The sequence below is a fragment of the Polypterus senegalus genome, chromosome 8 (genome assembly GCF_016835505.1).
Source record: "Polypterus senegalus isolate Bchr_013 chromosome 8, ASM1683550v1, whole genome shotgun sequence".
Classification (NCBI taxonomy): Eukaryota; Metazoa; Chordata; class Cladistia; order Polypteriformes; family Polypteridae; genus Polypterus; species Polypterus senegalus.
The window spans coordinates 155,628,096-155,654,528 of record NC_053161.1 but is presented as its reverse complement, the minus strand read 5'-3'; the positions used below and the strand labels follow the sequence as shown (position 1 = coordinate 155,654,528).

The 26,433-nt window shown below is 39.1% G+C and overlaps 1 protein-coding gene across 1 annotated transcript in view; it reads right to left on the bottom strand.

Moving 5' to 3' along the window:
• The window catches only part of LOC120534636 (zinc finger protein 665-like), a 78,401-nt gene that overhangs the window by 34,225 nt on the left and 17,743 nt on the right, over positions 1-26,433 (bottom strand). The window contains exon 4 of the mRNA XM_039762228.1: positions 6,891-7,017. Coding sequence (XP_039618162.1) covers positions 6,891-7,017 — 127 coding nt within the window. The remainder of the gene's footprint in view (positions 1-6,890; positions 7,018-26,433) is intronic.

Here is a 26,433-nt window from a genome sequence, read left to right as displayed (position 1 = left end):
AGAGATTAAAGTTGACATTACGTGCTTTTTATCCCACTGTGTGCCTATTTTTTTTCTCTGTACCCTAATAAGCTATGACTTCGCCTTTTCATGGCTGACTTTAATATCTGACAGCTTCTTTTTTATTTCGAGCACTGCAATTTTGTGAACTTGAGCTTCGAGTTTCTCTCCGCTCTTTCATTCAATCAACTTCCTTTTGTTATTTATAAAACTGTTTATACAAGAAATAGTAGCTTTTTCCTTGCTCCACTTGGTTTTCGCTGAAATTCTTTGCCATTGCCTTTGCACAGAACACTGAGTTTAAGGGCTATTTATATTGATTTTCAAATTAAAGAGGCATAATTCTGGGAGAGTTTCGAGGTGGCAGCAGGCGCGTACGCAGCTACTTTTCACGCTGACTGGATTTATGGAGCGGAAGAACATGGAAGCTGGCGAAGCACAGATTTATGCATCTGATTTTTGTGCATATGACATTCCACTTTGTCCTTACGCCATGTTTTGAGTGTGAATTCTACGACAGTCTTATCTATGAGGTCCCAGGACCGGAGTTGAGAACCCTGCTATACAGTGATGTAATGCATACAGTATGTGATTTACGACAGATTTCATTATAACAGACACAACAGAAAATTAATAAAAATGCAATTTTAACTTAACACTGCTTTGATTTGACCTGCCTGACTATAGCTTAAATAAATAAATAAGGAATTGCTGCAAACCTGGTGTGACAATTAGTGAGGGCTTGATACAGTGAAATGCATTTTTATTTAAAAAAAAAATTGAGCGTGCACAACAGAAAAAGAATGATTAATAAAATAAACATCAATAGTATTCAAAATGTGAATTTGCTGTAATTTTAGCAGAGCCTTACTAGAGTAACAGAATGCTGAAAGCACAGAACTGGTGTGTGACGGTCAAATATTTGATCAGATTAGGTGATTGCACTATGAATTAATGGCACTATACCAAATATGGCTGATAAGAACTCAAGACTGCATGAACAAATATTAAACAGAATGAGAACTCCAAATCCTTATTTATTTAAAGACACGTCCATTTGCACAAACTTAAAAATCAAACAGATGGCAAATTAGTTTCCCAGTCCAAACTTTCATATACAAAGACCTTCCAGAGTGAGAGCTTCGCATTGGACAATTTGAAGTAAACGGTCCTATCAGATTCTTCAAGTTGTGATATATTGTTGACTTTCTATTTCAGTCAATAATATAAAATTCAAAAAAACATCTTGGTAAATTAGAAATACTGCTTGTTTGTGATCAGATTCTGTTTGGAGACACATAATTCACTTTTACGTCAAAATTAAGATTATCTTCAAATTCTTGTTGTGCAGAAAATCGGAATCAGCCTTACATTTCACCCAAAATTCAGACAGAACACAGCAAAGTGTTAAGATGAGATGTCACAACTGGAATTCTGCAAACCCCATAAATCGTGAATGCAGCAAGTCATTTGAAAACTAGTCTAACTGGGTAAACGCCAAGATTATTATAGTTAACGAAACAACACCAGAACTGAAACTATTTTTAAAAAACATTTTCGTAAACTGAAATAAAGTAAACTAAATCTAAACGAAACTAGCTGGAAAGACTAACTGAAATAATCATTTATTAAAATAATTTTAGTTTTCGTTTTTGAATGAATATTCTGCGTTAGTTTTAACCCTGTAAACGTTTAACTCGAATACTGAACATCATCCACCACGAGCCGCCCGCACATATTCATCCATTGAACGGCCGCTTGTGACGGAGGCAGGTGTTCACATAGCATTTGTAGTGACAGAGCGAGCTGAATATGCGCGTAAGGCGTGTGGAATTGAAAGCAATTTACATAGCGCCTTTCTTTGCACATCTTGTATATCAAAATGTAATTCAAACGCCTGAAACTGGAATGTGCTGGTCAACAAAACTTGCCAGTATGGACAGAAAAATCACGAGTGAGTAACATTTCAGTTTATTTCTCAGTACTTTGCACACATAGAGAAAGTATAGTAAACATGAAAAAATTGACTCGCGATTTTGATGAATCTTGATATTTTAGACCTCCGAGCCCGAAATACTGTTTTTTGGAATTATGTATGTGTGTAAACACGATGACTCAAAACTGCAACTAGACAGATGGATGAAATTCGGCATGTGGTTGTTACACCGGAATTGTAGATTTGTATTAATTTTTGGACCAAATCCATCAACCAGAAGTGGTACTTTACCTGAACACATACTTGATTTTTTTTTATTCATGCAGCTGCAGAGTCTGATTTACTTAACTTTACTTTTATAATAATTGTTCAATATGTTATTAATTTGATTTGATCTGTTGTTGATGGTTCTTTAATGTACATAATATAATCATTGTCTTGTGGTTTACTCTTCAAATATCGATCCCCATATCTGAGTACACGAGAAAGTCGAGGGGAGACCACTCCCGATTTTTGAAAATAAAACGGCACTGATCGAGAGACTGACTAGGTCAGCATACAAGATCAGCATATTGTTAATCACCAATCACTTTTTGCCTTAAAACGTCATTTAACAGCAAAGCGATACAAGCTTGTAAAATTCCTGAGTTGGCAACGTCTCGACTGAACTACAGAAATAGGCGAATAGAGTCTGCCAAGTGATGAAAACTAAACATACAAATGTGTTTTTGTATTTATGCTATATTTACTAATTTATCTTGTGTAGTTATATTCACAGCTCAAAATACCTGATATTGTGAGAATAATCCAGTAGCAGAATTATGTTTTAAAATATTAGTCCCCATTTTTTCAATGTTTCTCTCTCAAAATAGATAGTTGAAATCATCATATTCTTTTTTGTTCTTACATCATATATCATATATATTGCATACCAAGGATTTTTCCTGCCTTATCAAACCTGCTGGGGTAGGCCCAGCTTTCCTGTGATCCAGCTCTGAATAAACAGGTTTAGATAATGTATATATTGTTCTTAATCTCAGATGCTGTCTCTGTCGTTTTCTGCCTGTCCATACTCTTATTACTTGCTCTTACTCTGCTCATTAAGGGTTTACCATTCTTATACATTGGCTGTTCAAGTCTCACTGCCCCTAACCTTGACACTACTTGCTTGTTTTTCTTTGTTTCCCTCAATACAGCTAGGTGGGTCTGCACACTGATTCAAGGCTAAGAGTCTTGTTCTTCCTAAACCCCGGTGATTTTCATGGTCACACCTGTCAGAACACAGTAGACTCTGTTTTGTAATTTTTGATATGTTTTCAGGCCTCGGTGGCAAAATTCTGTCTATAAATTGTTTGTGCCTGAGATGGAATCAGAGATCAATATGGCTGGTAGAAATAGCAAAGCCCAGTATGAGAGATTTTATACGCTTACTGTGGTTGGTGTATAGGATATGTTGTGTGCTGTAGACATTTACAGTAAAAACCCTCACACCTTAAAATTCACATAAATTTCATTACAAATTGGCCCATTCTGTACAGACTGCCAACAGTCATGCAGCTTTTCAGTACAAATGACATAGAAAATATTTTAAAATGATAAAATTGTGAAAATTGTTCATATTCAGTACCTGGTTTTGATTATGCTTGTTTTATCAGACAAAAACAAAACCAAATAGTAAACTGTGTGTAGTGTAATAAGCTTCCTCTAACTTAAACTCATATCCAAACCCATTATGTGTACAGTTCTGTCTGATTGTAACACAAACACTAAACTCCGTAGTAGCTCTTTAACCATACCATAATTACTAAAACTAAAACTGAAACTAATATACAGTAATCCCTCCTCAATCGTGGGGTTGATTCCAGAACCCCCGCAATACGTGAAAATCACAAAGTAGAAACCATATGTTTTGTGTGGTTATTTTTATATATTTTAAGCCTTAGAAACTCTCCACACTGTTTATAAATATTCTCCGCACAGTTATACAGTAAACCTTGTTTATCAGGGTTAATCAGCTCCAGACAGATAAATGAATTCCACAGCAGTAGGATTCTTATTTATAAATCTAATATTTTCACAGTTAGAGCATTGGAAACCTGTTTACGACCTTCAAATACGTTTTTAACATTATTAGAGCCCTCTAGACATGAAATAACACCTTTAGTCAAACGTTTAAACTGTGCTCCATGACAAGACAGAGATGACAGTTCTTTCTCACAGTTAAAAGAATGCAAACATGTTTTCCCTCTTCAAAGGAGATAGCAGAGAATGTCAGAGAGGAGAAAAAGAAAAGCAAACAATCAAAATCAATACGGCTGTTAGCGCTTTGAAGTATGAAGCAACCGACGGAAGCTTATCTTATATCATTGAGGTTTTTTATTTATCGAACATGTTCTGGATTGGGTAGCTTCTCAGCCATCCGCCAATAGGCCCCTTTGTTGAAATCAACTGGGCAAACAAACTGAGGAAGGGTACCATAAATTAAAAGACCCATTGTTGCAGAAACCGAACCAAGCGAAAAATCCGTGAAATATATTTAGATATGCTTACATTTAAAATCTGCAATGGAGGAAGCCAGAAAATGCGCGATATAACGAGGATCACTGTATATACAAAAAAAGAAATGTCTTTTTAAAAAAAAAGCAAATTAAAACTAAAAAAACATAATGAAGGAAAACTAAAACTAAACTGAATTTCCAAGTAAGGTCGGAAAAATATAAAATAAAACTAAAATTAAAAAGGCAAAACTATAATAACCTTGGTAAACACCATGTTGTAAGCTTTGCTCTTGAAAGTTATATGAAAGAGAGTTCTGAGCATTTTCCAAATCCAGTCTTCTTTTTTATATTGGTCAGGATCTTTGGCTCGTAAAAAACATTCCTACCTAATAACGTCACTGAGCAAAAACAAGTTACTGGCAACTCTGAATTGCCCAGATTTAGTGGTGAATGTGATGTACCCGAGCTCCCACCCCTTCAAGAGGAGTTGTTAAACTGGTTAGTCTCTACACGATGCTCATTATATTTGTTCAATTAAACTATGATTTAGCACTCATCATTTTCTAAATATAATTGTATACTTCTATTTCTTGACCAACCCTATACCGTTTTAGATTTGTTAATACCGGGTGACACAGAAAACGGGAACTTTTTGAAAACCCAATAAAATAGAAGAAATCCAACACAAAAAATTATTGACAGCAATTGAACCATTACAACTTACCTTTTAAGAAACAGTAATCCAAATTATCAATGTCTGAAATTACGTCCTGTAGATGGCGTCCTCCTGTACATATGCATTCTTCCAATCTGCTGTTGAGGTTCCCCATTGATCGCTGCAACATCTCAGCTGGGATACCACGAATTTCGTCTTGAATTCTTTGTTTCAGTTCATTCAGTGTCCTTGGCCGAGTTGTGTAGACCTCGACTCTTAAGGTAGCTCCACAAGAAAAATCACAAACGGACAAATCCGGTGATCTTGAGGGCCAGGAATGTCACCGAATCTTGAGATGACACGGTTACCGAGCAATTTTCGCACAGCTGCCATTGATTGCTTCATTGATTACTAAATTACTAAATGGCAGATTGTTTACAGCTCGAGGTCCCTGTTCCGCAGTACTGCCAACTGTACATGGCTGCCACTCGCATTTCAAAAGTTCCCATTTTTCTGTATCTGTGTATTACATTTTTCATTTACTCAAAACCTATAAATACATTCAATCACCTAAACACATCATAAAGGCTATCAGAACGGCACAGTGTCACCAAAACTCGAATCTAATTAAATGTATTTAAACAAACAAGACAACCCTATTAAATTCAGACGCAAATGCAAATAAACGCCCAGGAATTGAGCAATCAAAGACAGGCTCACGCTCTAGGAAATGGGACAGCAGTGAACGGAAGTGAGGCGCGAACACAATAGACCAGGAAACAAATCGTGCCACATTGACAGTTCACAACACTTCCATAAGAAAAAGTAATGGGGTCATCCTTCATGTGACGCTTGCAGTCTCTTGTAAAGAGAAAGTCTGAAATAAATACATATATACATAAACGGTTGGTGCACGCCACTACGCAGGTATTCAGGAACAAACCAGAGCAGAAACTGCGACATACGGGATCGATAGCCGCATTCCTGCACTATTCATCGACATTAGACTTTTTTCTCGCGTGTTAATACTGGAGCAGCCAGCATTGCACTCCACTTCCAGCAGGATTATAAATTCAGCCTTGCAGATGATGACGAGGACGGGAGAAGGACACCGACGACTGGAAGCGCTGCAGAAAGTGGAATAGTCTGTCTGAGCAGTGACTGTTATTTTTGACGGGCTCTTAACGGATTTTATAGGTGCAGTTTGATTATACTAGAAGACTGTTGTAAATCACCTGTTGCGGAATAAACGCGCTCGTTATTGGGCTTAACCAGTTCGGCGTGTCTCGGCTTTCCATCACGGTGCTCGTTACAATACCTTATACAAGTACTTACCGTCATCTCTTTCAGAGGACCTTTATGACAGCTTCAGTCAGTCAGTCGCAGTGAGCCACCCGATTCAATATTCCCACCATGGAGACGCGTGCTATCACCATACATGGTTTTTATTTTTCAGTATATTGGTAGACGGGGATCGTGCATAACAAGTTATTGCTGCCATCTGCTGGACGGATATACTAAGTTCATTTATTTTATTATGATTTTAATTTCTTAGACCAGAGTAAAAGAAAAATTCCAGTATCCTTTAAATGTTTAGTAAAGGCTTTGAAAGACTGATTATATTAATAATTCATTCATTTAAATTGTTAATGCGAGTCCTTTTTGATTAAACTTTCCAATCAGCAGATTTCAATCAACAGACAATGTAATCTTCTAATGTTTTTTAGTGCTTAATTCCCTGCTTTATGCTTGCATATTTTTGGACAATTGGTTAATAAATCTTTTTTATTTTTAGATTTACTTGACATTGATGCCAGTATTTTCCATTAGCCCATATTTATATCCAAGTACTAGGAAATAAGCCTCATTGCTCAGCAGACGCTGCTCTTCTTCCTTCTGCCATATCACATTCTCAACAGACTGAAAGACTTTGTAAAAAGAAAGACGTGAACCCTGATAACTTCACAGAGGTTGCCTTTAGCCACATTTTTGTTCCACACATAAGCTTTCAATAGACCAAGATCAAGCTTCTACCTCCAGTGGTTTTAGAGTAATCATGTGACAGACGGGCATATAAACCTGTAGATTTTATATATTCACAAGCTGTGCTACCAGTCTAAAATTGTTTGAAATCTAAATCATCTGGGCAGACCTCATTGTTAACGTTTACAGTGTGTATGTCTCTGTTCTATGCCGTTTGGTATGGGATTAGTAAAAGCACAGTAATGTTTGTGAGGCGCCATCGCTGGAATGCCAGGGACATAATAACTGGATGAACACACAAACACACAGAAACATACTTTTATTAAGGAGGTACTTGCCTTAGTTTAAATGAGTTACAGTAAATGTATTGTATCTATGTAGATATTATAATACATTTGTCTCAGGGCTTACCGTTAACTGCACCAAGAGCTTCTAGGTCCAGTCACTGTTCAGGGAGAGGATGTAGGGGTGGTGCACTCCTACAAGTATTTGGGTCCACATTAATGACAGGTTGGAGTGGTCTGGGATCACAGGCAAAATATATAAGAAAGGGCAGAGCAGGCTCTTTTTCTTTAAGAGACTGCGTTCCTTTAATGTGAGAAATGACATCTTTCATGTCAGCTATTACTCCTGTCGGCAGTGGGATTTTCTATGCTGTGATGTACTGGGCTGGTAACAACACTTCAACATCGGTCCCCGAATCAACAGACTAAGTTATAGGAAGCATTCTGGACCCCTGGAAGTTGTGGCAAAGGAGAGAATTAAAACAAAACCAGTGCCATTAAAAATAATGTTGCACATCCTCTCCCAGACACACAAACACTGAGAATTTTCAGCCAACAGATTATTCAGCAGAAGTGTGTCAAGAAACGCTATGAGGACTTATTTATGCCAACAGCAATACACCTGCATAAGGCTTCACTGGGACTGGGACTCAAGTCAGAATTTTCTTTCTTGAATTTTCTTGCTTCATAGAAACTCCAGTGTGTTTCAAACCAAAGTGTGACTATGTTTATTTATTTACTCATTTACTACCTATTTATGTATATATTTATTTAAAGAGCCCTGAAAAATCTCAAATTTCCCCTGGGAGAAATAAAATTTATCTATCTATCTACCCTAAATCAGAGGGTGTCCAACTGCTATCCTGGTGGGCGAGTGGCTGCAGATTTTCATTCTAACCATCTTCTTAATTATTGAGCAGTTTTTGCTGCTGATTAACTTGTTTTGCTTTAGTTTTAATTGACGTGACTCAAACCTCTTAGTTGTTTCTTTTCCTTAATGAGCAGCCAAACTATAATTTGACACAAAACAAGCTGCCACATGACCAGCTAACCTGAAAATAAAGAAAGGTGAAGGTCTCAGTCATGAAGGTTTCCTCAGGTCACCAAACATCTTGACGTGGTCTTAGAAGAAACAGAAATCAACGTGTCTTGTGGCAGAATGAGAGCAGCAACAAGCCATGATATTCAATAATGGTGTTAATTAACAGCAAGAATTAGCTTCTCATTAAGAAACTGGTTGGAGGAATTGGCTGGAGTTGAAGCCCCAATTTAGCTGGTCATCTGTTGGCTCTTTCACATTTTATTTTATGTTTGGCTGCCATTTAATGAAGAAATGAGTCAATTCAGAGACCTGAATCTTAAACTCTGGGCTATTAAAATGAAGGGTAAAGGAGTTCATTAGCAGTGAAAACTGCCCACCGATTAGGAAAAGGGTTAGAATAAAAACCTGCAGCCACTGCCGCCCACAAGGACTGAGTTGGACACCCTGCCCTAAATAATTTGGACTAAAATGTAATATTTGTCAGATTCATATCTCTATATTAAATCACATTTATTCAAGATTACACAGTTCTTGGGTCAATTGTTAAAATGAATTGGCAGAAATCTTGGTTAATTCAAAAATGATCCTTTATTAACAAAATATTTGAAATCCAAAATAAATCCTTCATAAGATTTAGCAAGGTAATGCCCTATAAGTAACATGTTTCCAGATATAGATATTAATTGCAGATTGTAGTGCAACATGTTTTTGATGTCTCATCTTCAGAGCTCTATGGAAAGAAATGTCCACTAGGATTCTACAAAGGTTGGGTTATTTATTCTTTCTTGAATTCAAGAAAATGATTTTTCTTTTGAGAACACATCTGTTGATTATACTCACTTTATTTGTGACCAGCTTTTAATATTATCTGGGAAATACTCCTTCATAAATATCAATGAATCAGATGTAGCATTATTTAACCTTTTTCTCTGGTAGATAATAATACCTGCAAAGCTCTGAGGTTAGTTAAAACCTGCTGATCTTTTCATGATTTGTATGCATTGTAAGAACATTTATATTGTCTTTTTGTCTTGTATTCTGCTGTACTACTTTGAATTTATTACTTGTTTTATGTATTTAAACAATTGTTATTCTGTATGTATTTGATTGATTACATTGAGAAATTATCTCCCTTTGTCATGTAATCAGAAATTACACAAATTTGGAATTTTATTAAGGATAAAAAATTTAATTTGTGACTACCTTCAGTGATTTTAGTGAAAATCTTTGAAATAAAGCCATCATTGATTTTTAATGAACGAATTCACGTTATATTGTAAATCAGTACAGTACATGAAAAACAAACTGTGAAAACAACTGCTGAACATTAGTGATGACTTTAAATTGTATGAAGCTCCCGTGAGTTTCCTTTTTTCTCTGCTAATATTTTCATTACAATTTGTCAAAATATTGATATTCACATTTCTTGCTGTATTGTTGTATGTATATATTTTGTTGTATTACTGTATTTTATATTTTTGAGCCTGCCTCAGGCCCGGAGTGGCTAATCGAGGAAATGGGAAAATTCCGGTGGGCCGGTTGGTTTATGGGCCGCGAGGGCGGTGTTAAATCACAATCAACATACATGTCACACACACTGCTTCTGCACTCACAGGTACGGCCAGCCAGCGCTCACTGTGTGACCTGCTTTAACGTGTGCCATGACCACAACCAGCCAATCACACAGAGGCTGGTGTAGGGCTGATTCCTGTTACCGAGAGCCCTAAAGGCGCTTTTCCACTGCATAGTACGGCACAGCACGGTTCAGTACAGCTCACCTTGGTTCGCTCAGTTCGGCTCGGTTTGCGTTTCGACTGCAGTTTAGTACCACTTTAGAGTGGGCGGATTAGTCACTTGTCGTTATAGTTGCGCCGCCTCTACTGCCGTGACACCGTGGAACTTTTACAACAACACGCAGACAACGACAACACTTTAGCTCGACGACGCGCAAGGTTAACATCTAAAAAAGCACATCACTAGCTAACTTTTATCACTGTTGCAAGGCATAAAATGAACTTAACTGCCGGTGTAACATTAAAATGCTGATTCTGTATATTACAGATCTTCCACATTTTGCAAAAAGTCGCCGCAACGACAATCTGTTTGGACATTTAACCGGTTCAGAGTGGTGGGATGTGATTGTTCCCGGTTTTACAAACACTCAGTGGCTGGAGAACTTTAATGTCTGAAAAACATTCATCCACTTATGCAACAAACTGCGTCCAGCGATGGAGAGACGGACACAAACTTCCGCGTGTGTACTAAAAGAAAAGAATAGCCAGTGACGCAGTAATGACGATTTTCCGGCCAATCAGTGACCAGCAGAGTTTACACGTCACGTTTTAGTAACTGTTCGGCGCGCTTGGAACCTCGGCTGAGGTGGTACTAAAAAGGACCAAGTACCAGGTACTGTCCAGTGGAAAACCCCAAAAGTGAGCTGAACTGAACCGTGTCGTGCGTACTATGGTGGAAAGCGCCATTACAGTAGAGAGATCTGTAGTTACCGAACTACGTTCCTCTGAGAGACGCCTGAGAGTAGATGGATGGTAAAAAGGCAAAGGTGGTGAATTAAAACAGAAGGCACTTGAATGTGACCGCGGCAAATGACCAAATTAGGTGGTTTACTAAAAAACCCTCAGTTTGAGAGCAAAAGTCTAAGTGGAGACGGTGAAAAGTAAGTAAGCTCGAATTTGCAAAGCCTTTGTTCATATCACACAGACTACGTTATATGCCATAATGCCGTAAATAATTTACATGATTCATACACTTAAACAGTAATTTGCAGGCAGTGCTGTATTTTGTTTAGAAACTGCTTATTGTAGCATGTGCCACATAAATGAGACACTTTGGTCCTCTAGCCCTCAGCAGCCATAAAGCCTTCATTTCAAGGGAGCAGGTAGGATTACTCTGAGTGAACATTGTGATAAAGTTTATTATGCATTATATGCTGTAATATTTGTCTATATAAAAGTATCCAGAGATTATGAATGATTTGGCATCACAAATAAACCTGCTTTGACCTGATCGAAAACTGTCTAAAGGTCAATTTAGGCTAAAAATGTTTACGTTTTTATGTGCCATCAGAGGAGAGCCAGGAGGGGGTAGGCCTAGTGTGTCCACAGAAAGTGCTGTCACTGTGAAGGGTTTAGGTGAGCTCATTATAGGATGGATTAGTTTAGTTTCACTCATAACCACCTTTTGCCTCATATTACTACAGACTGATATAGTTTTCTACATGTTAAGTTTGTAAATAAACAAAATCCACTACTGAAGGAGAATCTAATGAAAATAAGACTGTAATTTTCAGTGAGAAAATCTGAATTGTTTTGTTAAAGCATGTTCCATGTCAATCTTGCTAATGCCTTACAGAATGTTGTTTTTAATGTAATGCAGGTGCAGATGAGTGTCATAGGGATCGGATACTGAGGAAAGGTGAATAAAGAGAAGAGTCATCAGAGGTAGATTAAATAGGCCACAGCAACTCAGCAGCAGAAATTTGAAGATGAGACCGTTGATAACTTTGATTACTTTGCTCGTCCTCAGTTACAGGACATAAATGCATTTTTTCATTTCGTCCACAACAGTCTCCAAGTTGTCCTATACCAAAAGTTTGCAACAGAAAGGATGGAACCAACCGTAAATGGTTGACTTTCTGTGAAAAAAATCAGTCTCTGTACTGTATGTCTGGCATTTGCTCCGTTTTCTAGTGATAGCCCTTTCATAAAGGGAGGCATGAAAACATGGAAACATGTCCACCAAAGAATAGAGGAGCATGAAAAAAGTAAGATGCACAAAAATAGTGCAGATGCCTACTTTCTAAAAGCACAAATGGCAAATGTCAGAGCTATTGATCAGCAACCAAATGTCATTACATGTTGAACAAGTTAGAAAGAAATGTCAGGTGATTGAGTGTGTAGTTGATGTTATAAAGTTATTGCAAATGTGGCCTTAGCTTCAGAGGTGATAAAGAAGAGGCCTTAGCTTTAGAAAACATTGCTGTTAACCATGGAATGTCCTCAAACTGATTTTGCTATTAAGCAAATTTGACATTTGCCTTCAGCAGCATGTAAATGCCTGCATAGAAAGTAGCAAAAAGAGCACGAAACTGCACGAGGGAGCAGAGGCTCTTACTTACCCTGCTGCATAAGGACATGTTCAGCAAAGTTGTGGATGTAATCAGTCACTCATAAAGAGAACAATAGCAGAGGAAGTTAGACAGGCTAGCGTGTTTTCTGTTCAGATAGAGACAACGCAGGATTTCAGCTCTAAAGACCAGTGCTCATCGGTACTGAGACTCAGATATGTAACAGATGTCATCCATGAAAGACTGATCACCATAGATGGACTGTGAGTCATCTACAGGGCAGCATTTTGCAGAGATCCTGAAAAAAGTGCTAGAGAAGCTCAATATTGACATCAGCACATGTGTGGGCAACTCAACAGTATCAGGGTTTTCTGTACTTTTCTCTGAGCAGTCTCCTCTCAGATTCACGTATGGTGTTATGCACATCTTTAAATCTTGTCCTGTAGACACACCAGGCAGTGTTGTGGAAAGTGCCTCCTCTTCTCACTGCTTAATGAAATGGTTTCTCGAGAAGTCGCAAGCACATGCAGAAGTGGGAACAGATGAGTCAGGACGCATTCAGCACAGAAGACTTTGCCCAACAGGGCACACGAGGTGGTGGGCTAAGGATCAGGCACTAAGCAAAGTATCTGGGTGTTTTAAGTAATCCTCAGGGAGCCTTGTTTTTTGAAGTGCTTTTGACTTTACACACCATTGTAGAGGACAGTGCACAAAAGCCAACTGTGAGGGCCAAGGCAAGGATTCATAGAAGGCCTTCTGAAGTATGAAACAGTGCTCCTCAAATTTTCTTAAGCATTTTTGAGCAGCTGACTTTTATCAAAATACTTACAAACAAAGGGAATGGATATTATCACAGCTCAACGACTGGTTGAAGGGACAGAGGACAGTCTCAGGAAGAGTGCTAGGACTTTGAAGTTGAGTTAAGTGTGCAGCTGATAAGTTTGTGCAGTGGGCTAACAGAAAGCTGCTGGAGGAAGAAGAGTGTCAAGCTGGTGGGCAAACTGCCCTTCTGAGTGAAGGTTCAGAAAAAAAAAAAAAAGATGCCAGGGAGCTTGCAGAAGACGAGAGCCATTAGCATCAGCTACCACTTACTTCACTGTTAATGTACAAATGTCATTTTAGACACAGTGCCTGACAATATCCATAGAAGGTTTTCTGCTAATGCAAAACTTTGTTCAGATTTTGCCCATCTGATCCTAGACACTTTGCTCTGGGCTTCCGAGATCAGCTCTGGAAGGAATAAGCAAATGTCTGCTTAAGTTTGACAATAGAGCTACAGTTGGACATTATCTGGTGAACTGTGCAGCCTTGTATTCCAGTGGGAGAAGTTAAAGATGTCCCCATGCAGTGTTGCATTGTCAGGACAGCCAGTGAAATGTCACAAGGAAGGCAGGAGGATCTTTCCACAGAACAGCAAGATACTGATTAGAGAGCAAAACCTGTTCCTCCAGTGAACAATGCGCCATTTGTGTGTATCTCATTTCTCTCCAGTATAATCTTCTAACTGATGCATACCATGTGACTGGACTGGCCTACAAGTTTTATTAACACTGTCCATCACACAAGTAGCCTGTGAGAGAAGCTTCTCAACAGTGAAGTTCTTAAAAACAGGCTCAGAAGCACTTTAGCCCCAAAGAACCTGGGAGTATACACACTCATGTGCACTGAAAAGAAATCTATGTCTTTGGAGAATGATGTGATTCTAAACAAGGCTGTAGAAACCAGTTGCTGCTCAGATATTCGTTAATCCTTTAAAGTTAGTCATGTGTTCTGAGATACAGAGGAAAAACATTTTACAAGAAAATTACACTGTATAACAAACAAGCAAAGAACAATGCAAATATTTTGTTTTATTAAACTATTTGTGGTTAAAGGTTGATATTTAGAAAGAAAGCACAGAAGGAAGAAATTTATGTTGTCATAAAATACATTGTTTTTGATAGTGTGTCATTGCGTCATTGTGTGACTCATTTGCTTACTTGTAAAAATTCAGAATTTGTAAAGTATTATTTCCTTTAGTTGGTAAGTGATATTTAAGAAAAACATTGCTGGAGAGGATAATGTAATGCTTTTATATATAGAGGAGGACCGGAGCTTGAAGTGAATATGCAACCACCCATGTGAAGAAAGGTGAGCTGAGAGTTTTAAAAAATATGTGGGTCAACACTGTATATAGTGGCCCGGCTGAAAATGGTCCCACTCGGCCTTGTGCCTCATATGTGCGGATAAATGTCTGCACAAGTTAACCCGCTGGATGGTTACCAATAGGTGTTTTAGCAGCTTCGAACCGTTAACTACTCAGCGGTCAGCCACCAGCAAGTCAACAGTTGGCCACCGACTGTAAACTCTGCCGGCTTGCTGCTGTTCCCGTCACCGTCGGTCTGCTGACTGGCAGCATGCCGCACCCAAACAAACAGCGGACTGATAGATCCTTACGGTGACAGGACAGGACGCTGACGTCATAAGACGACGAAACAGTTGACGCAGTCGCGTGACAGAGTCTAGCTGCGGACTTGCTGTCACTACGGCGCGAACGTCAACCAGCAAAATCGAGAGAGCTCATTGGGTCCGTGTGGAGAAGCAGAAACGTAAAAGTGAGTTTGTGTAGAGAAGGAATGACACAACAACAGGAGACCCAGTTTGCAGTTACGAGAATCTATTCCGAGTAATTATTGTGTCGTGCGAGCTCTACTCCGGTCTCAGAGGGCGGCCCTAGGGTTGATGAGTCAACGCTGGTTATTTGTACGACTTACTTCAGAAAACACCGTCTCGGAGATTGTCACTAGCGTTCAGAATGGTCCGTATCAGACCTTCATTAGGCTAATATCAAACGAGTGACAGCGTTCAACGTGTAAATGCCATTTCTAGTTTTTTTAAATCGTCTTCGATTCTCCGATTGGCTCTTTGACGGCGGATAAAGTGCATTTTGTTTTAAAACCTCTCGCATTACACGAGAGCAGTCCAGCGAGTTGACCCCTTTTCTTTGGTTGTGTGGGCACTGCACGAGTGCAGACCGAGTATGTCGATAGGCTTACTTTGTTCATTCAGTCACTTGTTAAGTTTTTCCGCGGCTCACTTCAATAACTAATAACGATTCTCCGTTCGTTTTAGGTATAAACTGGCTCGTCTCTCATTAATTTTCATTTTCTCCCAGGCGGTATTTGGCCTTATTTCATTGTACACTTAGGTATTCCCGGGCAGACATAGGCGGTTATAGACAGGGGCCACTGCCCCAGAATTCCTGGCCACGGCCCCGGCCCCTGTGCTGAAGAGATAAAATTGTAATTAATTACTTACGGTGATGTTCTGTGCCCCCCCTGGTAAATTTGGTCTGGAACCGCCACTGCAGGCAGATACTCATAATTAAACAGTATATCGAGTGCTGGGCTTCTCAATTCAATTTAACGATCGTGCGGCATATCTGAAAAATTTAATCAGCACGTTTAGCCATCTCGTGGAAATGATGGAAGGAGATAAAAGGTATTACTCCTGTAATTTAGGGTGACTGAATGTACATTATTTAGGAATGATTTGTGTGAAAGAAGTGTGATGAAAACTATATAATGGACTAAAATATATATAGAGTTGTTCTGAGAAATATAAAGTTCTGGGTGGGTAATCAAATTCATGTGCTAAAATCATTTTTGATGCAATAATTGTAATTTATGTTAAAATCATAATAACTCGATTCTGTACTGTTACCAAGTGTGTGTGTTTTTTAGTTTTTAAAGTGTGGAATTGCACAGTGAGCTACATAAACACTGTAACGTATTGTTACTTAGTTTGGATTCACAAATGTCGTGTAATACTGCATTCATGTGTTTAGTGTGGAGTTGTGGAGTTCATTTCCCCAGTGTATAATTTATGCTGGCATCCAATGTAGAATTAATTTACATCAGTGTCTTTGCTGAAACCTATAACGTTCTATAGTATATCTTAAAGGTGGTTTAGTTGGTTTTCCTAATAGGATCATCAGAATGTATTGAAAGATCTTTGTTAATTGATCTGCATGTTTTTAAAAATAGGCATTTAAGAATAAGTTCAATATTTGCCAAATGTTTTTATACTGCCCCTAAAGTTTAGTTTAGCAAAAGTAATTGTTTAGTCACATCTTACAAGCTCTTTTCCTCATTGAATTGGATTAAGGGGGTCTCCAAATGTTAATGTTTCAGGTCTCAGCAGGTTTGACAAACAACAAATATAATTTTTCCATCAATTCATATTCTGCTGTTTATCTGGTTCAGGTCCTGGTAGCAGTCTAAGCCATGATGCCTATACATCCTATCTCGCCTCTTCCTCCGACTCCCCTTTGAGGGTTACTGGGGGAAGGAGGGGGAGTCCCAAGCCAGCTGAGAGAGATGATCTGTCCAGCATGTCCTGGGTTTGTTCAAGGTTTCTTCCCAAATGGATATGCAGAAACGCCTCTAGGGTGACATCCAGGAAGGATCCTAATCGGATGCCTTCCTGCACCACCTCAAATCGCTTCTTTTGAAGTTCTACTTTGAGTTCCTCCGGATTGTCTGCACTAACCATCCAGTGACATTTCAGTTCTGATATTAATTGTAGTTTTAGTTTTTATTTTATTTTATAGAATCTATATATTTATTTCGCTTCTAGTTTTCAGTGGAGTCAACAAGTTTTATTTAGTTTGTGTTTAAAATGTTAGTTTTATTTTATTTAGTTCTGGCTCTTTTACATAATATTAGCATAATTTAAAAATGTTTTGAAGCAAGACCCCAAACGCCAGCCTATGTATATTTCAATGCAGGCTATGTTTTAGTCAACAATGTACACTCAAAGTTCATAATGCCGTTAAACACAGCTTGACTATCAATGAGCAAACAGATGAAGTGGCCTAATGAGTACAGTCCACGAGATCAAATGTTTCAGCCCAAGAAACCAGTCTGTGCAAACGTTGCTGTTAAGCTTTTAAACAAACGCATTTTGAGACATCTGTTCATGTTGCAATGACATCCGTGCACAGATGGCTACACAGTGAAAATACGCCTGTGATGTAGGTGCACAGATGAGGTCCTCGGCCACTGGCGCCAGCAGGCTGTAATGTTGCTTACCTTCTCTCTTTCTCTTCTCAGCTTTAGTCTTGTTTTCCTCATCTAAAAACTTAAAATCGTTGGATGATGTCGAGCTAAATAAGCCTTCAGATTCATAATATTATTCCCACTAAATAAAAACCGCGACTCTTTTTCATCTTCTCACACGCTACATTTGTTTTTATCATCTGCGCTGTAATTAAAGTATTCCCATATGTTACTTTCTCACTTTCTATCCACAAACATCTGTGCAAAACTGCCATCGGCAACCACACGCGCTTACTGCTTCAACACCGACGAGCCAAATGTGCTCAACAAACAAATAATGGTCCTTTATGGAAGTTGGCCACGTGACTGTAGTAAGCCCAAGGTACAAGATCACTGCATAGTGAACAGCGCGACGTAACTGAACGCTCAGGGCAACCAACAAACAACCCCTCTGCACGACTGAACCGGATTGAATGAAAATGCTATCGCTATTCTCATTTTAGTTTGTTCATATATCACTGATTTTTATTTTTAGTTTTTCTGTTTGCCTTAATTTCAGTTCTCGTGCTTGTAAAACGAAGACAATATTTTTTAGTTTTAGTTCTCGCTTTGTTATGAGAATATCACTGCTTCTCACCCTATCTCTAAAGCTAAGCCTAGTCGCACAGTGAAGGATATTTACTTCTATCGCCTGTATCCGTGATCTTGTTCTTGATCTTGTCACTACCGACAACTCCTGACCATAGATTGTGGGTAGGAATATGGATCGACCAGTAATTCAGCACCTTATGCTTTCAGCACAGCTTCCTCTTCACAACTGTCCAGTACAATGCATGCAGAACTATGGACACAGTGTCGAGTATCCTACTCCCTTCTTCCCTCACTTGTGAGCAAAATTCCAAGATACTTACACTCTTCCACTTGAGGCAACACCACATCCCCAACCTGGAGAGGACACTCCACTCTTTTTTTGGCTGAGCACCATGACTTTGACTTGTGAAGGGCGGGATGAGGATCAGCACCTTCATTTGCCTACAAACAGCCTCCCCACTAGCTTGGGTTCCTTCCCCAATCTACAGCAGAGTTGCCTATTTAACATATATTTGAACACAGGGATCTTTTGGTACCAGTTTTGCCATGTAATTACCAGAAGAGTCTTCATCTACTGTCCGTGTGTCCTACTGTAGGCCTGTAATATTGGAGTACCAGTTTATCAAGTCCACAGCCTACAGGCTACTCCACCTCTTTGAGAGCTCTTTCATTCTATCTCTCGTTATTTTATGATAACTTTATGCTGACGCAGCAGGTATTTTTGGTGCAAGTCCATGAACGTGTGCATGCATTTAGGATTGGCAGGAATCCGTGGGTCTTTTATGCTATGTACATGTGGTTCTTATTGCATTTGGACTTTGCGCTTTTTGTTATATCACCAGTGAGTGACCTAACATTGGCCAGGACTATGCTGTAGTTTCAAGTATGCATTCTTGTCAGTGATTGTTAGCCATGATCATATCTGAAAAGGAGACTAAACCTGGACCATCCAGGCTGCTGCTGTTGCTGGGAGCTTAGATTTGTACATTTGGGAGTGCCTATTAACATAATACAAAATATTATTATAAGGGGTTTCTGGTGGACGTTGAACCTCTTAGAGGGTATTTGGGTTTGAATAAACAGACGGAGGCCAGCCACTGGGAATGTGTCCTAGACCTATACAGTGGGTAGTGTCAGGAAGAACTTTATTATAATATGGAAATGTAAATTGAGGGGTGTAATTTACTCATGTAAAAACTGGGAACCCCTAACAGGTTCATGAACAGGGTTCAAAGAAGTATCGTATATACTCGCAGTATAAGTCAGGTCTTGAAACCAGAAAAATCGATCATAAAATCAGACCCACTTATACCTGCTCAAAAATGCGACACTTAGTTATTTATTTATTTTTTCATCTTCTTACTTTCTCCAATCGCAACCAGTTTCTCAGGCACATCGAATTTTGCTTGCGGCAGCGCAGGTTACCAATTTCTTCGCTACTTCAACAATGTTTAATTTAAAACCAGCTTCATATTTTTTCTGATCAAATGCTGCAATGTAGATAAGGGATGCTCTACGGTAAAGGTGTATGAGGGTGTGAGATACAAAAACACAAATCGGTGCAAATGTCACTTGAATAGTTCAGGTATTACAGTGTGGTTACATGAGGCACAATGCATTGAAAAAAAAGTCAGTGTGCTCAGTGGTTACTCTCTCAGGTGGGCATTAGCATATCATAATCTCTTGGACCAATAGTTTCCGCATCTCGACTTATAGACTGACATTATAAAATACCACAAATTTACGGTAAAAAGCAAGCCCTACTATCCATGGAGAACACAAACACGATATAATTAGTTAAAATGAAAGGTGATGTCAGAGTTAATTACAGTATATCGATCACTACACAGTGTTAAGAGTATTCACATATAACAGAACAGTTATAGTACGGTGATTATCAGATACGCTTCATATTGTTTTGGCAGGATAAAGCTCTTTAATTTCATCTACCTTTGCCTTTTCAAAAGTGCACAGTCCATTTCATGATTATGAGACTAGTTTAATATTAAAGTTGAACAGAGAAGAAGAAGATAGCCTTTATTAATTAAACTTGGAGTAACTTCTTAATTTATAGACTAGCAATGTACTTGCAAAAAATTCACAAAATAAAAGCATTAATGAAATGATAATGAGGAGAGAAGAGCATCACCCATTACAGTAAGAAAGGAGATTATTTTAATAAGTAGATAGATAGATATTTTTTATTAATCCTCAAAGGGAAATTCACATACTTCAGCAGCAGCATATGATAAAACAATATTAATAAAAGAGCAGTGCAAGTTTAAAAAATGCAAGCTGGAGAGTGCAGGCAGGTATAACAGTCTATAATCTTGTATAGTGTTAACATTTAACCCCAACCAAACACCCTCCCACCCCAACTCCCCGGTAGAACTGAAGAGTCGCATAGTGTAGGGGAGGAATGATCTCCTCAATCTGTCAAGCGAGCAGGATGGTGACAGCAGTCTGTCGCTGAAGCTGCTCCTCTGTCTGGAGGGATACTGTTTAGTGGATGCAGTGGATACTTCTGATTGACAGGAGCCTGCTCAGCGCCCATCGTTCTGCCACAGATGTCAAACTGTCCAGCTCCATGTCTACAATAGAGCCTGCCTTCCTTACCAGTTTGTCCAGGCGTGAGGTGTCCTCTTCTTTATGCTGCCTCCCAGAAAACCACCGCGTAGAAGAGGGCGCCGCCAGAACGTCTGATAGAACATCTGCAGCATCTTACCGCAGATGTTGAAAGACCAGCCTCTAAGGAAGTATAGTCAGCTCTGTCCTTTCTTACACAGAGCATCAGTATTGGCAGTCCACTCTAATTTATCATCCAGCTGCACTCCCAGGTATTTATAGGTCTGTACCCTCTGCACAGTCACCTCTGATAATCATAGGGTCTGGGAGGGCCTGGGCCTCTTAAAATCCACCACCAGCTCCTTGGTTTTGCTGGTGTTCAGGTGCAGATGGTTTGAGTCACACCATTTCACAAAGTCCTTGATTAGGTTCCTATATCTCCTCCTGCCCACTCCTGATGCAGCCCATGATAGCAGTGTTGTCAGCTAACTTTTACACGGGCAGAACTCCGAGTTGTATTGGAAGTCCGATGTATATAAGCTGAACTGGACCGGAGAAAGCACAGTCCTCTGTATCGCTCCTGTGCTGCTGACTACAATGTCAGACCTACGGTTCCCAGACGCCCCATCTCTGTCAGCTTGTCACTAAGGAACCGATGCTGGATGGGTTAAAGGCGCTAGAGTAGTCCAGAACGTAATTTTACAGCACCAGTGCCTCTATCAGAAAAGGATCAGTGTAGCATATGATGATGGCATCCTCCACTCCCACCTTCTCTGGTATGCAAACTGCAGAGGGTCGAGGGCGGGGCGACCTGTGGCCTCAGTTGGTGAAGCAGCGGCTGCTCCATGGTCTTCATCACATGTGACGTCAGAGCGACAGGCTGAAGTCATTCAGCTCACCAGGACGTGATACCTTTGGGACAGGGGTGATACAAGATGTTGGAGAGTGTAAAGAACAGTTAAAGAATGTTGAATTCCATAGTGTCCAAGCTTTGTGAAATCAAGAGCGCTATGTCCAAATTGATTAGTACACAAAGAGGCTAAATCTGCATTTTTTGTGCTGTTTGTTTTTCTTATTGTACAAAGCTCACACAATCACTGAAGAAGTCTAGAAAAGAGTAGGACAGCAGGCAGCGAGTTCAAAAAAAGGCAGAAGGTGTTAACTTAGAGCGCTTTGGTTCAGTTTGGAGGTCATTCTGTTGTGCTCTGCCCTCAGGTGGGGATAAAGGAGGCTGGCGAAGTAGATTTACCAATGAAGGAGATGTGCTCAGCTGACCTGGGAACCCACAGCGCTATAAATGTGAAGAGGGACCTTGAAGACAAAAATAATGATGAGAAAAGAAGAATCTCATGTCCATAGGAACCTGCTTTTCATAGATCCCATGGACATTAAGAAAGAAGACAGTGAGAGCAAATCTGTGCACTGTCAGTGGGAAGTCTTGAATTAAGGAGGAGTGTTGTGAATTGCCGCCTAATTATTAAAGAAGAATCTGAGCCAACATCTATTAACGTTATAAGCAGACAACTGAAATGTAAACAGTATCAAAGAGGAGGCTATCGAATCAGAGTCTGTGGTCCAAGTGAATCAGGCCTTCCTTTGAGCAAGGACCGAGTCTACAGCATCATTCTGTTCATGTAAAAGGCTGAACCTTTGGAGTCTAATGAAGAGGAGTGAGAAAGTATTGTGTTCAAGTCATTCTGGAGAAAGTAAGTATAAATAAAAACATGTCACCCTTTAGTGCTGGGTGGTATGAACAAAATTTATATCACGTATTTTTCAAAATATACCGGTTTCATATTCAATCGGTATTTTTCCCCATGCATGAGTGGATGTTAACTACATTTTCCTCTGCAATTACTGCAGAAGGCTGGCTAAGAATAACCTATTCCACTGTCATGAGCATTGTACAAAAATAAACATTTTAATGTGCACACAAGTATAATGCAGGTTTGATGGCCCCATAAAGTGATAGTTTCTAATGGGGTGGCACTAATGAAGAGAAGGAATCACATTGCATGACAGTTGCAGTCAAAATATAGAATCTTTTATTGAACAAATTTTGCAAACAAGCAAAATTTTGACCTCACATTGTCAATTATCCAAAGAGGATTTAGACTTAGTCAAACATCCAGAGGTGCTTGTCAAAGTTGTATTGCACTGACCATGTCTTAGAAAAGGAATAAATAGTAAATATTTTTGTAAACCAGCTACACTTTCTGTTAATGTTAACAATCTCGTCCACTGACACATTAAAGTAACTTATTAAACAACTTTACCATCATTAAACTGCATAATATTTAAACTAATAAATATAACAAAAAATAAGTAATAGTGCAACTTCCAGTAATAATACTATTACTCAGGAGTTCAAGCCCAGGTGCATTACACAGTATTCACCAAATAAAAATAAAATAAAACAAGTGCAACTTAGTGAGACTTCTTTACAACTGAACCATCATTTAGGCAAATTGCATTAATATGACCTTGCTTCAAGCTAAGCTATATACATCAATAATAAATCTGCAACTTGCATTTATAATGCTATTTGTGGTGTGCCCTATGGGCGTATTAGGGCCACAGTGAAGAAAAAAACTATATGTCAAGAATAAAGTCGACAATGTTGACTTTATTCTCGACATTTCCAGTTTAATCTTGACGCTTATGTCAAGATTAAAGTTGACATTTCCACTTTATTCTCATAATTTTGTCATTAAAGTAGAATGCCATAAACTAAACCTCATCCTAAAATCAGTGTTTAATTTACTAGGTTTTCTCAAACTCCGCATAAGTTAATGTAGCACATTAAATGCTTTGTTTAAGTGTTCCCAACCAGTTTTTAAATCACTACGCACTTTAAGCTGACTTCCTCCAAGACTAAGAGGAGGCGAGCAGGAGTCAGCCACAGATGGTACATTCACTTTGTGATATTCCTGCTCGCTGAAAATTTAGAATGCTAAGAAATACTTGATATAATTTTCATGATGAAATGCATTAAAGCAGGTATTAAACATGCATGGTAGTGAGGCGTAGTGCTGCTCCCTCGCAGTAAGGGGTCCCAGATGTACGTTCAGTGTAGAGAACTTTATGGCAGGTGTGAGAGGCTTCAAAAAACTGGATGTATGAATGGTATCGCACAGGTTTAACTGAAAATGTGTAAATGTTGGGTTTGTGATCTGGTGGTTGGAGACACGAACACAGGATTAAATGGATGTTCTTCTGATTGGGCTTTCTTTATTGCATACATGCTGTCGTATTTGACATACCAAACCGAGTTCCTAGCCTTCCTTTTTCTTTTCCACATAACCAATCACCACACGATAAACGTTTTGTGAAATTAAAACTGTTATAAACTTAGACCAGGAGTGTTCAGACATTTCAAAAATCTTGCTATACATGTTTAACTAGGCCATCCATTCAGGTTCGCCTCATCCCAGCAAGCATTGTGTGTGAGGCAGGAGCAATCCTGAACGAGGCACCAGCACATCGCAGGGTGAATACGAGCAACACATACATTAGCAGGGTCAATATAGCATAACAAAACCCACATCCTACATGACTTTGAAAGGAAAACTGAAGCACGCGAGTAAACCCACCAGAAAAACATGCAAATTCAGGCAGGAACACCGGGACCCCTTGTTGCAAGGCAGCGGTGCAACCTCCCACACCACCATGCCCCCATGTGATTAATACATGCTTTAATGCATTTCATCATGAAAATTATATAAAAGTATTTATCTTAGCATTCTAAATGTTCAGGAGCAGGAATATCATGAAATTAATGTATTGTGTGTGGCAGGCTGCCTGGCCTCCTCTTAGTGCAAGAGGAAGTCAGTTTAAGAGGCACGTAGTGATTAACATGGCTCGGGGAACACTTAACACAAAGCATTTAATGTGCTACATAACTTATGACAGGGTTTGAGAAAATCTAGTAAATTCAATATTCATTTTAAGATGAAGTTTAGTTTATGATATTCTACTTTAATTATAAATTACGAGATTAAAGTCAGCATGTGGACTTTATTCTCATCATAAGCATTGAAATTAAAGTGGAAATGTCGAGAATAAAGTCAACATGTCATCACACTATTACACAGTACCCAGGTACATTACACAGTACTGGAAAAAAAATAAAACGTATACAATTTGGCTTGCAGTATTATCCAGTAGTATAAAACAGTATTCACACATTTGAACATAATGCTCCACATCCAACCTTTAAAACTAAGTATCTCCAGACAACACAGACAGCTCCTTTTTTCAGCAAAGTTCTTCTGTGTCATCATGTTCAACTTTTATCGCCTGCTCAGCTTCAGTTTCAGAATGTTCTCTGCCCTATTTTCACGCCAATACTTCCACTAACGATGTACTCTGTTGCATACGTGTTTAGCGTGAAGCAGTGAAAAGGTCCCCTTAAACAGTTTTTCTGCTGCACCATGTTCCGAACGTTCTTTAGGCTATTTAAACCGGTGTTGTGGTATAAGAAAAATCCATATCATAAAAAAAAAAGTTTTTTGGTATGAACTGTATACCGCCAGCACTAGTCACCCTATTGACTGCTATTGTGAGATTTTTTTTAATCCTTCTCTCTAGATATATATATATATCTTAGATATATCTCTACATCTACAGTTAGGTCCATAAATATTTGGACAGAGATGCTTTTTCTCATTTTGGTTGTTCTTACATTACCACAATGAATTTTAAATGAAACAACTCAGATGCAGTTGAAGTGCAGACTTTCAGCTTTAATTCAGTGGGTTGAACAAAAGATTACATAAAAATGTCAGGCAACTAAAGCATTTTTTTAACACAATCCCTTCATTTCAGGGGCTCAAAAGTAATTGTACAATCGACTCAAAGGCTATTTCATGGGCAGGTGTGTTCAAGTCCGCGTTATGTTATTATCAATTAAGCAGATAAAAGGCCGGGGAGTTGATTTGAGGTGTGGTGCTTGCATGTGGAAGATTTTGCTGTGAACAGACAACATGCGGTCAAAGGAGCTTCCATGCAGGTGAAAGAAGCCATCCTTAAGCTGCAAAACAGAAAAACCCATCAGAGAAATTCTACAATATTACGAATGGCAAAATCTACAGTTTGGTACATCCTGAGAAAGAAAGCAAGCACTGGTGAACTCAGCAACGCAAAAAGACCCGGACGTCCACGGAAGACGACAGTGGTGGATGATCGCAGAATCATTTCCATGGTAAAGAGAAACCCCTTCACAACAGCCAACCAAGTGAACAACACTCTCCAGAGGGTCGGCGTATCGATATCCAAGTCTACCATAAAGAGAAGGCTGCATGAAAGTAAATACAGAGGGTGCACTGCAGGGTGCAAGCCATGCATAATCCTCAAGAATAGAAAGGCTAGATTGGACTTTGCTAAAGAACATCTCAAAAGCCAGCACAGTTCTGAAAAGCATTCTTTGGACAGATGAAACCAAGATCAACCTCTACCAGAATGATGGCAAGAAAAAGTATGGAGAAGGCGGGAACAGCTCATTATCCAAAGCATACCACATCATCTGTAAAACACGGTGGAGGCTGGCAGATGATGGCTGCCAGTGGAACTGGGACACTAGTGTTTTTCTGATGACTAGCCAACCCAGGTGCATTACACGCATAATCAGGCCCGGTTTTAATGATTTTAAGCAGAGGGAGAAATTAACATTTGAAAATCGGTAATGTATAATCAGCAAGAAAAGCAACATTGGGGACAACAAACATGTCGACTGAAAACGCACAATCTGGCTCTTC